Below are 15,649 nucleotides of genomic sequence, written 5' to 3'. Positions count from 1 at the left end.
AAACAATTAATTATCAATAAAGTTAAATAGGACCCTCTCTTTGATGATAGGATAAGATGTTAGCTTTAGCTACTGTTTAAGATAAGTGTGGTGTTTTTATACTTGCTAATCGTTTTCAAGGAAGGGACAATCACTAATGGTCGACAAAATTTAATTTAACTAGAAAATGTTCAAAGCTTTTGAGTTTAATTTTTGTAAAGAGAAAGACATGTGCTATTGATGTGAAATTCAAGTACAAGTGGAGCCTTAAGTCAAGCAATGCAAGAATACACGTGGATCCAGTTACAATATTAATCTCTTGCCATGTAGGATTTTATCTTCAATCTTGAATTCAATATAAATTGTGGCCAAGGTGAAGCTACCAACAATTAGCTTAGCTAGAGACTTAAAATGGGAGGGAGAATGTCTAAGTTGAGGAGAATTGTGAGGCAACAAAAGGGGAAACTTTATATTATGAGAGTGTGTATCTCTATGCTTCTTAATTGGCATAAGTACTCTTAGCCACTAGAAGCACTTATTTTTAAGGATTATCAACATTGAGGTCCATCAGCATTCAATGAGCTTGTATAGTTATAGTTATTAGTTAACATCTAGGAAGTGTAATATGTGGTTGCAAAGTGAGTAAAGATCAATTTTCTTCTTTATACTTATACTCTCTCATACTTTGTCTTTCACAAATAAATGAAAATAATAAGTAACTTACAGCGTTTATATTCCATTAGTATATAGTGTTCTGTCACATTCATCTTGTTAGTACCTAACATTTTATCAATGTATAATGATCTATAGGAACTTTTCAGATGGATGTGACAAAATATTCAGATTATCAATAAACTGTTAGAGACTATTTATTATTATTATTTATTTGAATTAAATGATAAGTTGAAGGAGGAAATTGGTGGTTGAAAAATATATGTGCTAGTAATGTAAAATCAGTCTCCCCACCTCCTGAGGGCAATTATGTAAACACAACAGTTTGAATCACAATGTACAGTCCAATGAAAGGCATTTCATTGTTTGATTCAATAATATGAAATACTTTTAGTATTAATTAAAAGGAACCAACCATTGATTCTCCACCACATTGTAAAAATAATTAATAAAATATCATAGCTGGAATACATTGGTGTTTGTTGACATGATACTTTATCAACATGGAAATAACATAATGGAATCCATACAAAGAAGCCTGAAAATGAGGCAGAAAATCGTATATATATTTATATGGTATATAGTATTGAGTATTGGATTGTAGAGACAGGGTTGAGCAATCCTACAAGGATGAGCTGTTGAAGCAAAGTCTATTTGGGAGAGAGACAATGTGACGAAGACTGCTTTGTCGTTTTCATATCCATTAGGTTAAGGGCCACCCTTGTCGGTTCCTACGTGTTCTCGCACATTTTTCACTAATCATAATTCATCACTACCTTCTTCTATATATAAATATGTGTGTGTATTATCAATATCATTAGTTCTTGTGTTCTATATAAGAGTTATAGCTATAATATCATATATTAATTAGTTCTAAAGAAGTGCATTTTGTATAATACTTCTTCCTATATATAGCAAGACAATCATTAGCAATGAAAATAGGAAAGCCTCGATTGATGCGACGGTGTTCAAGGCAGTTCAGGGAGCAGAAAACTAGACTGTATATAATGTGGAGGTGCACTGTTTTGCTTCTAATGTGGAATGATAAACTTGAATATTAAGGCTATAGTGTTGCTGAATTTTTGTTACTATCATGTTATGTGTGTATATATATAGTCACAAACTTGAATATTAAGGCTTCACTTGCTTAGGTTTCATTTCATGTTTTCTTCTCTTATTGTGTAAAGGTTGAGTGCAAAAAATGTAAGTAAAGGGTATCCTACATATATATTTTCAGTTTTTATCTCTTTTAAGATTGAATTTGAGCTTTCTAATTAGAATAACTTAAGCATGATCTTTTTGTCAACATGCATGGTAACAAATCTCAGCATTTTCTCTTTTCTTTGTTGCATATAATCTTCTTCAGCCATTTTTTTACCAAGTTCTTGAGCCATTGCTTGAAGTTTATTTTCTTGATGTTTTTCTGATTGTAATAATTATTACTGGCATGTATGTGTTTGCTAAAAATAAATTCAACACGCTAATGCACAGTACAACTCACTACAAACCTGTTGGATTAAGAGAGAGATAATGAATTTTCTCTTTCTTAATGCAATGGTTCTACAACGAGCTGTACCCTCACCGGCACTGCTGATGATCCATACAAGCCTTTCCATTGCAACCGAGGAATCTTACTGGTTGCCAGACACAATCTATTGAATTATTGAAATTGGTCTAGATTATATGATTATCAACATCAATTATCAGGTAGTGGTGGACCTTGTTAACCATTCAAGAGTATATGTGTGAGCAAGGCTCGCTCTATCATAACTTATAAGAGTGTCATGGTTTTCTTTAATGTAAAATGAAATTAATATTCAAATTGATCTTTTAAATTATATGAATGTATCAATCTTTTTTGGTATTAACCTCCAGTTTCTCGGAAAAGGGGCCCTATCCGAAGAAGTTCCTTTCATTGAAGGTAAGTAAAGTTTGACAAAAAATTGTTTCCACCCACAAGACGCTCATTAACCACTTGAGTTAAATCATTTTGGTTGCAATGTATCAAGGATCCTGAAATTGCAACATTTTAATCAAACTTGTCCATGTGTTGTAATATCGAGGATGAATTTGAAAGTAAGTTAATAATGTTGGTGATGCATTTGAATTTTAATCGAACTTTTGGAACTATCTCATTCTCTGTGTTCTTTATTGTAAAAATATTATTTCTCATACTTAAATTATCATGTATACGCACTGCACTGGACATAACTGCTTCTCCTTAGGTTGAATTTCCCTGATCTACTTTGAAAGTAATCTCTTTGGCAGTTAAAGTGTTAATGAAAACGTTAAGAATTGAAGTAGGAAACGTTTCTTTTAGGCACCGATTAAAATAATTGTTCGAACATAATATTTGCAGCAGGAAGCAGCATCAAGTCAGAAAGTTTCTACTAGAACAAAAATGAATTTAAGCACTTTCAAAAAGAAAGTTTTAAATTAATAAACAAGATTAAATTACTTAAATACACTCCATGCCTTCTTTTCCAGCATCATATAGTTGATACAAAAAGCAACCTCTATATATTTTAAAGGTATTTAACATAGAGTTCCTTGTTATCTAGTGGAATTCAATCCATTTTCCTCTCCAGATAACTTAGGAGTTTGCCCTGGCTTACTTTGGCCTCCCTGGATTGTTGAAAACAGAAGAAATACAAAAACAATTAGCATCCATGCTGGAGAATTCAGTAAAACAGCCTTTTCAAGCAACAAAAGCTAAATTATATTATCACAGCCAAGAAAGTTTCTGCATTTAGAAACTTCAGTTGAGATGTATCCATAAAAGAAAGATAAACTAACTTTAAATTAATAAATTATTTCGAAGGGTTTGGGAGGTGGAATCCGCAACTAAATGCTAATCATAGTCACACACATCTAGAGGAGCCATTAGATCTCTGAAGTCTGAAGTATGAAATTGATTAGTTGTTCTAGCCATCCAAAGGTTTAATAGGATCAAGCTCCTTTAAAACAATCAAAATACTTTAGAGGGTAAAGTGAGTCATATTAAAACACAAATAATGGTTGATATTGTATATATACGTGTATAATAATCATCATTGATGTATTGAAATATTAACTCTTTCTTCTCTCACTTTACTCACTTTAGAGGAGTTAAATTTATCTAAATACTGGTTCAGTTTCTGTCAGCATACTTTTTCCTACTAAGTTATCAGAAAAGAAAATATTATATAGTATGACTCGCTGCAGAACTGTTTATAAAAATTGCTACAAGTGAAAATGGATATGATGTAAAAAGACTTGATGGAACACATTTATGAAGGGAAAGCTCCAGTTCTTTCTTCATACTCCCATCACATAAGATTACAAATTTTAACTTCTATAATGATTGTTTCAATATTCAATAATATATACAAATAATGAAATTATTGTTTTTTTTATTGGTCAGATAACTTGCATGCTTAAGGAAGAAGGATGAACCATAACTAGGGGGGTCTATGAGTTACAATGAATTAAAGCAGATGACTGTTAAATTGAAAGGAACAAAGAAACCTTAAAAGACAATAAGAAATACACACACAAAAATCAGTTTGGAATTCAAGGCACCACCACTTATTCTATCAGAGCGCAAAAAAACTGAAAATAATTCACTTGTCCCTATCACTCAGATAAATTAATTGTGAATGAATGCATCTTTTTTGGGTTGAAGTGGGAAAAATATCCAGAGTCAGTACAAAAGATATCGAGGCATGGATCACCAATAACTATCCTTCACTAAACCATATAATTAAAAGGTAATGCTTGAATAAATTTATTGTTGAGTGAAATATGACTAGGACAAGCAATACCTTTCTAGAATATAATGCTGGTATTATCATAGTAGGGTTTGAACATATAGTTTTAAATTTTCAAAAATTGTTCATACTTGAAGCTTTTAATGGAAGAAGAGATACTTAGACTAAGATATTAATCTCTTCAATTCATGTTCTTCATACAATGCCATGCAGATCATCTAATTACATGAGAAATACACCATACAACGAGAGAAACATGAAAAATACAAGACCCAAACCTTAAAAAGGAACCATTTTCTCAGCTCAATAGGAAAGAAAAAGATTGATTTCACTTGGGAACTATAGCAGAGAAACAAATATTAAAATCAAAAAAGATGTGTAATGTTAAACCACTTACCGCTCCCTTTTGGCCAGTCATCCTTCGGACTGATGGAGCTCGTGCCATTGAGGAAGCAGCGGCAGCTGCTGCAACACGTATTCTGCAGAATACAATTGATATAAAATCAAAATTCAGATTTGCAGCAGTTTCATCCATATCAGCATTTATTATGATACTCTCTAATTTCTATTACCTTTTATGAACGTCAACATATTCATCTGTCTCGTCTACAATTTCTTCCTGCATTCAAGAAGCAATTCAGTTCAATTTAACGTGCGGAAAAAAATAAAAAAATTGTGGGATGCACATATTTTGGAAGACAAAAATTTACTTGTAGGAGTTCTTCAAATACATCTTCCAAAGTGATAATACCAATCACTTCACCATCTTCAAAATTTTCGGAAGGAGCGTTTAACATGCCATCACTACGCTGCAAACCAGTTTGCTTATTGATGATGGGAAGCTTTGAAGGCTCGTCAATGTCAACAACAACATTTTCTGATTTTACATCCTGCTTTTGTAGCAATGGAGTAGTCAACTGTGATTCCCCACCAGCACTTTTCTTTGCATCAAATTTCTCTTCATCAATTATTTGTGGAGTTTCTTTGCCTTTTCCCTTAGCCTTAACAACAGCAGCCATATGACTGCTTCCCTTTTGGAACTCATTCAGTATATCATAGAGAGGCATATCGGATGGAACCCTGTAAATATATACCATAACAAAAAATTGGGATTTTTCGCAGTTTGTTTGAAAGACTGTGACAGGAGAATAAATTTATAAAAACACACCGTGGAATTCTCCGGATAGATACAGCGCTAACAGGGGTCTCAGTTTCAGGTCGTACAGTAAGGAGATTTTTGACCTAATTATAAAATGAAAAAACAAACATGTGAGGAAGAAAGAACCTAAAAGTAATGAGATAATATAAAGTTAAAACATGGAAAAATACATACAAGTAGAAGCCCAATAACATTCTTGTGATTTCCAGAATAGACGGGAACTCGGCTGTGCCCACGAGCAAGAATTTTTCCCATTGCCTCCCTAATTTGAGATTGGCAGGATAATAGAAGTTTTAAGGAAAATAAAATAGAGTGGAAAAGCATGATTCTACACTATGCATATATTTTGCATATACCTTGAAAGCTAATATAGATCCTACTAGTTTGTGGGAAGCAACAATAAACATTTCCACATGGTCCAGTAAATGGTATAGTTGAAAAAATCTTCAGCGACAATAATTCATAAAGATGAAGCAAATGTAAACTTTGTCCAAGAGAAAAGTCCATTTCAAAACAAAGTCAGTCCCTTATGGGCAACATACTGAAGAAGAATAACGACAAAGAAACTAAGAAAGCTTACCAGTCCAATTTTGAATTAACATCTAAAGAAAATGTTGATTCAATAGGAGTCATAGCCTCCTCAGCAGTCTGCTCAAAAACACATATGAATAAGCAAAAGGAAACTTAAATAACAAGATGGAAAAGTAATGTATCACATATATTCTTTATACAAGTGATCAGCTTCCAGCATGATATAGTTAATAACGAAGCAAAACACTGAGAGAACTCAAGTATTCATGAGAATGTATTACTAATGGAACACAAGAACACTATAAGTAGAAAGTGAGTGCTGGAATAACTTGGTGTGGCACATTGTTAAATATTTAATAAACCCCAGTTCTCTATCCTATTTCCTACACCATTGATGCTTCCCAGTGTCCCCGAATAGCACAAACTAGTTAAATGTTTCCAGGTAAATAAAGCAACCTTCGCATGTTTCTAATTTCCACCATCATCAATGTATATTACAACTCAACACAGGTAAGATACATATTTTTCTGCATTGAGTATCATTATTGAAAAACAATATTGTATTGACATGAAATAGAACACTGACAAATAGGTTGCATTGAATGTGGACGGTGACCTGCAGCACTCACCTTTTCGGTCAAATCAAGGGCTCCACTGATAATTGTCGTCTCATCATGTGTAAGCTCTCCTCCTTTCCCAGCCTAAAAAACAAGAAAGTTAAACATTTATAAATCAAATACCTAAACAAAATAGTTGAGTAGCTTTACCAAAGTTAAAAAGACTTATTCTGTTTATTTGAAAACAGTTACTGATTTATACCTCCTTTCCATGAATAGAGACAAGAGCTTTTAACTGAGCACGCCTGAATAAAGCCTCATCATGCCCCAATAGGTAATCCAAAACCTGGAACAAATATTCGTTAGGAAAAAAAATACTTGGGAGCAACGTCATTAAAACAAAAACCATTTATGCTCCCGGGGGAAGAGCATAGAGCTTTTGTCTCCATTTCTTAGGAGACTGACCATGGTTTCAGCCAGTAAGGTAATAGTGATAATTTTATATTGCTGTTGCACGAGCACATTCTTTTAAACTAGACAGGACATATATAACTGTCTCCACAAAACAACTTTTAAAAGGCCTTGATATATAACTAAAGGGATTTGTTAGAACACACCCACTAGTTTTTATGTGGGAGTGTTTTAGCAAGCTACACCTTAGGGTGTATTTAACTACTTTTTAGTTATAACTTGCTAAAACACACCTAAAAAATAAGTGGGTGTATTCTAGCAAATGCCTATAGGAGTTGCTAACATACACCCACTTATTTTTAGAATGAGTGTTTTAGCAACATTCACCTTAAGGTGTATTTAACAACTTTTTAGTTATATCTTTGCTAAAACACACCTTAATAAAAACTAGTGGGTGTATCCTAGCAAACCCCATATATATATAAAAACACACACACACACACACACACACACACCATCATATCATTAGCCAGCATAACGACTTTTCAAATTGGTGTGTCATTGGAAATAATACATCATAAGATGATACCCTAATAATTCTCCTTTCTCTTTTCTCTTGTTAATTGCATTAAATTGGTTACCGAAAGAATGTCATGGAACAACTTTCGTAGTATAGTAGAATATACCTTTCCAACCGGGTACGAAACTGGATAACATATAACCATTAAAATCCGCACAAGCCATGCAAAGTTAGCACCTACGGCGAGACCATATCTACTACAAATTGCTTGTGGAATAACCTGAAATTAGATAAACAAGTTATTATTAGTTAAATAAAAAGACTTAACAAATCAACTGGGGTAAAAATGTTGAGACTAAACCAGTGAACTACACAAAGTAAAGAAAAAAAATGACATACCTCACCGAAAAAGAGAACAAAAGTAACAGAGAGAATGATAGCAAGAAATTGATTGAAGAGTTTATCTAGGTATATAGGAAGAGCCTGCAGATTGGAAGTTTGAAAGCCAACGGCTGTCAAAAAGTTAGGCAGGGTTTAGGAATCAGTGCAAACAAAATCAATACTAAGCATAAGAAAAGCTGCGTATGAATAAACAACTTAATTAAACGTTTGTAGAATAAGTGCTTATCATACATGTATAAGCGATCTCTATAACAAAAATGTAAAATAAAAGTCAAATTATTTTTATTTAATGCCCGTTTGGATTGGCTTATTTTTAAGTTTATGAAAAATAGCTTATGCAAATAAATAAACATTTATGTTAATTCATAAGTTCTCAATAAGGAAAATTGTATCTTAATAAGCTGTTTTTTCATAAACTACCTTCACAAACTTATGAATAATACATAAAAGCTTATTTATTTACATAAGTTTAGAAACAAGTCAATCCAAACGGTACCATAATCTATAAGTTGTTTTCATAAGCTGAAAACATTTTTTAGACATGTTATAAATAGTTTCTATAAGCTCTTTCAAACACAAACACAAATAATAATGATTGAAATTGAATTACCTCCATAGCAACGGCATTACAGAGAAGCAAAGTAACAAGAAGTTGATGTTGTTTTTTAACCACTGGAAGTATGATTGCTGCATAATAATAACATAATTGAAGTTTTCAATGGTAACAAAATGAATCAATATTGATTAATTAATTAAAATTAATTAAGTAATTAAGAAATGTAATGATTTAGATAGGTACCGACCGGCTTGTTTTTTCTCAGAAGGAGAACCACTACGTTCAAGAATTTCAAGGTCGACAAGACTGAGAGACATGAGACCAAGAGTGAGACCGGACATGATACCAGCAAAGCATACGAGAAAACAACAGATGCCGGCGTAAGCGATCCATGTTACGGATCCAAAAGGTATGCCTTCATTAGCGAGTGATAAGTGGTCACGAGTTAACATCCGACTCACCGTCAAAGCATTCAGCAAATTCACCATCGTCATGGTGATACGTCGTCTTCTTCTTCCTTCTTCTTTCTGTTTCAGTTTCTTCGTTGTGTTGTATGTATGTGGTGGGTGGTGGTGGTGAGGTCACGTGCTATGGAAATGGATGTGTTCCACGGCGATGATGTATCCACGTCATGTATTGATTATCATAACCGAACCTCAACTACCAAACAAACAAACAATCGCATCCCGCGTTACTTCTTTCCCTGCGTGCTTATCTCTCTCATTGGATCCACTTCCACTTAGTAAAATAAGTAAAATTTAAATTCATTTTTATTTTTTTAGGATTCTTTCTTTCGGTTGATATTCATATAGAGGTAAACAATAAAAAAAAAATTACAGCTTAGTTGGGTAGATCCGTAGAAGTAAGAGCAATAAGATGAAAGGGGGTTAGAGTTGAAACTGGATAAATTGTGAAAGTCAAATCCATAAGCAAGTTACTTGATCAAAATGTCTATAAATAATATCTCTTTGGATCTCTACAATGTTGACGAGTGTTGCTTTTTGGTGCATGAAATCCATTTTTATGATTAGTATAAAATGGATTACTAATAATACCAATGAGTTGTACCAAAAGAAAACTTTGCGGTAAAATAAGTTCTTAGATGTAACAAAAAAAAAAACGAAGTTATTGGGGATAAAAAATTTGTCATCTACTAAGTGGTCGAGATTAGAGAATATACTGTCGATACATACGCCTACGCGAGAAGCATCAGAATCTGTCAAAAAGCACTAGTAGTATACTAGCATAAAAAACTTACATGTCACATGTGAATCTTAGTTGTCACTGATTCAAGTTCGTTTGATGATAAATGTCAATGAAGTAAGTAACAAGACATTGATTTTCACATGTACTAATGTTATATTGACTATACTCAATGCTAACTCGACCTTACATTAACTTCAAACGTTAGAAATTAGATGATCTTCTTTTTCTATTAAAAGAAGGATGATCTAATAATAAAGGATTGTTTTTATTGATCGGGAGATAAAAACAAAACAAAGAAATTAAGACATTTCTTGCATGAAAACCCCAAAAACATCAACAAGATAAGATTCGATTGAGAAAGTGGAGAAGTCAACATCTTCAAAGCGTTCACACTATATATACACACCAAACTTGTCCAGCCAGCTGGGCCTTCTCCAAAAATGTGGTTGAAGGCCACCTACTAAGGGAGCCTCATAAGAGAAAGTTATAAGAAATGATATTTAAACAAATACAATTTTCATTCTCATACTACATTATATTCTATTTTCTCTCTTCCTTTCTCTTTCTTTTATTTTTGACCAATAAAAAAAGACAAAAAAAATTATCACAAAAGTTATCATCAAATAATTGTATAAATATTTTTTAAGGAATGGTTGAACAAATATTATTACTTAAGTCGCATTGCATGGGATGAAAATCATGTCGACATCTCCTTAAAACCAAAGATCCCAAGATCCATAATACTAACCTTAAATATTAAAAATATCACTGTCTCGTACTCAATTAAAGTATATATTGAACATAAAAAATGGTCCGCCAAATCTATGAAAATCACCTTATTAAATCTTGCCTTACCAACTTGCGCCAAATTAAAGATTCTCCGGGAACCTTAGACAAATATCTTCAAATCTTTACGTAAGGTATGGTAGAGACTAATTCGTCGAACACAGTTCAAACAAATAATATTATATAATTTGCCCAAAACATATTTATAATACCAATCAAGTTTAAGACGGCTCTAGTTGATAAACATTTTTTTATACAAACACCTGAGTTATTTACCGTCTAGATAGACTCTTTTTTTATATATATATATTGACTCTGATAGTCATGTTATAAGCAAATAAAATTAAAATTAATTATAGCAAGTATGTTATTTATTATGTCTTATTTGATGGTTAGATAAGAAAGACGTGCTAAAGTATCTTAATCCGTGACTCTGTGATATAATACATTAGAAAAAGTATATAATTTTCTGTCAAAAAAAGTATATAATTTTTGAACTCCGAATTTTCATGTAAATTTGTTGATGATAAAAGAGGGCTAAAAGCTTAAACTAGAAACCACATAGAAATTGAAGAAGATTAAAAATCTGCACGGAATATATGTTACGTTGAACCACACGGTCATGAAATCAGATTGTTAATAAGAGAAAGCAACATGCTCCTTGCTTTCCAAATAATATGAAGAGCTATACCAAAAATTAAATGCCACATAACCTTGTTTTTACTACACTAGGTAGAAGATAAGTTGAACAGCATCCAGTAATGCAAACCTCTACTATAAAAAGTGTTGCACCCCTCTTGATCAACAACTAACCTAGTGTTGAGAAATCCTAATGGCTTTGTAAGTTGTCTTAATAATGAAGGCACCATCAGAGCCTACGGTTCCAACAGGGAAAATCCATAACTTCAGCAATTGGAGGTTTAATGGCAGCAATTTTCTGTCCCCTGTAAAAATTATGAGAGCCGGTTTGCTCTCTCACAATGAAATATGACTTTTGGTCTCTAACAAACAAATGAGGACACTTTACTCCCTAATTGAATGTTTTTGGCTGTTATATATATGTTTTTGTCCATGCTGTCAAATGTCAATCCACCGTGTCACCGTATTTCCTTCAAATTAAGGGACAATATGATCTATGACAAATAATGGCAAAGATACAATTTAATCCCTATACCTAAGTATATCCCTAAATTGTATCTTCTTTCTATAAAACATATGAACCTCCATTGAAGCACCTTTAACACGACAACAATGGAAAGAATGGTGGTTGTGATGACAAGAAAGCTTAAGAAAAACTAAAGAGAGAATTTGAACAATTGGTCACCACTTCATTCTTGTTAAGGTATATGGATTTTGTTTTGAAAGAAACTTGACAACACTTGCTTATGAATACATGGTGGATCACTTAGTTTTTGTTTCATGGAAGAAAAAAAAGTCTTCGGATATGAAAAGCTTCATGAGATTTCAATCCCAAATTGGCGATTTTTGTCTGACCAAACCTTGCAACACATAAAATACTCACAAAATTGGAACAACTTATGCAACATAGATTTCAATATCAAAGTTGTTGATTATGTCAGGCTATATGGGGTGAAATAGGGAAGCCAAAAGTAATCAATTTGGGAGGGATATAAATGTCATGGAACAAGCTGTATTAAAGGTGCTTCAACTGAGGTTCATGGAGTTGTGATGAAGAAGGTATAATTTATGGGTTTAAATCATGTATAAGGACTTATTTTAGAAATCAGTATCCATTAATTCGATTCGATCGCATCACATGTCGGCAACATTGTGACACGCTGGACTGACAACGTGAAAGAAAACATTACATATCAGCAAAAAGAATCAAAATTTGCTATGGAGGTTTTGTTAGGGACTAAAGTGTCTCAGTTTATTTTTATGAGGGACTAAAGGTTGTATTTTTTATTGTGAGGGACCAAACCGAGTCTCAGTTTGTTAAGGACTAGAATGAGTCTTCACTCTAGTAGTAAGCCATAAGTTTAAAAGCTACATGAAGTATCTTATCAAGAAATGTTACAAGCAACTTAAATAAACTCTGATATCAAATACATCTAAACATACTTATAAGCTAGTCAAATAAGCTAAAACTTTCCTATTTACCTAGGCAATCATTGTCTTATTCATAGAGCTTTTTGTCTGCGCTCTTCCTGTATAATATTTAACCAAAGCTAGTAAGCTACACATTCTAGTTTGCTTCTAGATTGTTATATTTTTCAGCTGAAAGATTAGAAATGTTTTAATATATTTCTGAACACAAATCCCCTATATTGGCACAAATCAGCACCCTTAGGCCTTAAGGGCTTAACAAACTAGACAGCTATAGGAAACGCATTGAGACAGACAGAGTCAACAGTGGTTATAAAAGACAGAAGGAGGAGAGGTGAAGTTTCGAACGGATTTTAAAGGGGCAACCTTAATACACTGTTCAATATAGATCACAAATCATCTAATAGTGCTTGCATTGCATATTATCACCTGTCACCGTCAGTGATTGGCACTTTTAGATCAAAAGGTAGTATATTAGTATTATTACTGCTGTTGTTAGTGCATACAAAACTATAATTTACCAAAACGAACCCCCAAGGCACAATGCTAGAAATTCATAATTAAGCTGCATTTTACATGTATTGTATGCTTACTAGAGTGGTTGATAGAGACAGAGTTCATGTCAGTTAAAATTTGTAGGCTTTTCTCTTCAAACTTTTTGATGATCCAGGCTTTGCAATTGTAACATAAATAAACCTGCCATAAAAAAACTGCACCACAAAAACCAGCTCACATGTCATCAACATTGTATAGTATGGAAATGATATCACTTACAAGTCACTGCATGCATACCTTTCCATTCATCTCTTTTGCAGCTGATTGTGCAGACTCTTCCTCGACAAACCAAATATATGCAAATCCTAGAGACTGCCCAGTTTTTTATCTATCAAAAGCTTGACTGCCATGAAATAAAGCAATAAAAAATGAAGATCCTTAAACACTCAAGATTTCCAAAACTTGAAGTTCCATTAATTCAAAGCAAATATGATCTAGCAAGTACCTTTCAGAAAACACCCAAAATATATTTATAATTACCTTGAGTAACTTCACCAAACAGTGAAAACACTTTTGTTAAATGCACTTCAGAGGTTGAGAGAGGAAGCCCTGCATTGGCCGACCATGAAGACTTCAGTACAACTACTTAACGCCAAGTGGAAATGGATAATTTATTACGACAAGCATTGCAGGAAGGAAACGGATCAATAGATATGAGCTTAACACCTGCTTACATATATGCAATACAACTGTTTTTGTGTGTGGATGTGCGATGATACAAGAGTGGCAGAATGGGTCCAATGACTTTTTCATATAATTAGATCGTAGGTAACAAGGGAGCAACTTCACTCACCGCCCACATTTTTAAATAAGCACGCATAATTTTCGGAAGTGTACTTCCACAGGCAGATAAAAATTGTATTCTTGTCCAGAAGTGCACATCCGGACAGCACAAAAACTGTGTTTTCTTTCAAATGTAAAGTGTTTCGGGGTTGGAAAAGTTCCTCAGAACCAACAATGCATGCGGGCAGGGGTTAGGAGGCTAACAAATTTCAAGATCAATATTTGTTTAGTCTGAACTGGCGCAGTCCGAAGTTCCAAGAAATTAATCTGGTCGGAAATATAATCCATTTATTTTATCTTGTTGTATTGTAAATACTAAATAGTAATACCAGAGAGGCAAAGAGCTAGCACCTTAATTTGTTATCATTGTCCCAAAATTCAAATTCAATTTGATATACACATTTTAATCAAGACCGTAAGAGCCTTCTATTCTCATTCTCTAATGAGAAAGTGAAAGTAAAGCTATAAAATATCTAATGTGAAAGTAAAACAAAATTTCCATGCAGACAGTGAAACAAGTAAAGCAATTAATAGAGTTTCCACAAAATTGAAAGAAACCCGTTATTGATTAAAGGGATAGGGACCAAAATAAAGTTACCTTTGATGAAGATTTTGGTTGAAGAAGGCGTATTACATTCGACAGAAGATTCAGAGGAGGTGGAGCAAAAGCATGGAGAAGGTGCATAGCGAGTGGAGGTAGAAATTGAAAGTGAAAGAGTTGGAAATGTGATTTTCGAAACTGTTTGTTTCTTCAAACTCCCAGACCCAGACAGATGAAGGAATACTACAATTTGGGGTTTGCATATAGTACTACTACCAACAACAAGTGCCATTAGATTTTGAACACAACACTTTCACTATGTCAACTGATAAAAGAGAATGTGCAAGTGCAACATTGTCTTTTTGTTTTTGTTTTTAAGTTTTGCTTTTAATCTTTGGTAAAAATAATAATATAGAATTTTTTGTTTTGGTTTTTGTAAAATCATTTCATATTGAAATTGGCTCTTATTATATTCATTTTATTTATTATCTTGAGAGACTAGAATCAAATATTCTACATATTATAAAATAAATAAGCAAAAACAAAAAAAAATCTTGGATTTGCAAGGACTGAAAAAAAATCATTGTAATTTATCTTTTTTTCATTGTATTTTTGTTCTTTTGGTCGATTTGGATATGGATTTTCAAGTTTTAAATATAAGATTCATATGCAAACATAGATGATAGACAAAAAAAAATCATGGATTTGAAGCTTGAAAATCATCCAATTGAACCAAAAGGACATAAATGCAATGAAAAAAAGATAAGGGATCAAGTTGTTATCTAAAATTAAGTTAAGGGGCTATAAATGTAATTTTGCCAAAAATAAATTTTTTTTTGACAAAAACAAAATGATAATCATTCATTCAAATCAAGAGATTACATCATTCAACACCGTTAAAAACATAAAGGATGAATTTGCGAACAAACTCACAACATCCAAGTTAATAGCATATAACGACATAATGCCTACAAAAATATATGATAAAAATAAAGTGACGGAATATTCATGCCTCCGGATCTGCAACGTTGACGCCCAAATCTTTGATTGAATAATTGATCTTTCAATATGAATCAAATTAACACCGCAAGAAGATGGGAAATCAAACATCGCCGCACAAAACTACGAAAAACAAACCACCGCACTTAGATGATGAAATCACGAAGAAAAAACCT

General features: G+C 32.9%; 2 protein-coding genes across 2 annotated transcripts; both read right to left on the bottom strand.

Moving 5' to 3' along the window:
* Window positions 1-3,035: 3,035 nt before the first annotated feature.
* LOC146902430 (DUF21 domain-containing protein At4g14240-like) lies at window positions 3,036-9,078 on the bottom strand. The gene is made up of 13 exons (XM_085735771.1): window positions 8,784-9,078; window positions 8,591-8,667; window positions 7,978-8,061; window positions 7,745-7,858; window positions 6,910-6,993; window positions 6,720-6,791; window positions 6,140-6,207; window positions 5,734-5,821; window positions 5,569-5,642; window positions 5,111-5,480; window positions 4,973-5,019; window positions 4,798-4,879; window positions 3,036-3,276 (listed from the first exon to the last, which is right to left on the bottom strand). Exons 1-13 carry the CDS (start codon window positions 9,028-9,030, stop codon window positions 3,205-3,207), a joined length of 1,479 nt encoding a protein of 492 aa, XP_085591897.1. The 5' UTR covers window positions 9,031-9,078; the 3' UTR covers window positions 3,036-3,204.
* Window positions 9,079-12,930: 3,852 nt separating this feature from the next.
* LOC146902429 (RNA-binding (RRM/RBD/RNP motifs) family protein) lies at window positions 12,931-14,835 on the bottom strand. Its single transcript, XM_085735773.1, is given in 5 exon segments — window positions 12,931-13,305; window positions 13,388-13,473; window positions 13,476-13,493; window positions 13,631-13,699; window positions 14,532-14,835. Coding segments are annotated over 5 exon segments (492 nt in total). The 5' UTR covers window positions 14,767-14,835; the 3' UTR covers window positions 12,931-13,221.
* Window positions 14,836-15,649: the final 814 nt, after the last annotated feature.

Source organism: Medicago sativa, chromosome 8 (assembly GCF_051527215.1).
Source record: "Medicago sativa cultivar Bolivia chromosome 8, Bolivia_mono, whole genome shotgun sequence".
Taxonomy (NCBI): Eukaryota; Viridiplantae; Streptophyta; class Magnoliopsida; order Fabales; family Fabaceae; genus Medicago; species Medicago sativa.
The sequence above is the reverse complement of the archived record's forward strand: the minus strand, read 5'-3'. Positions and strand labels throughout refer to the sequence as shown.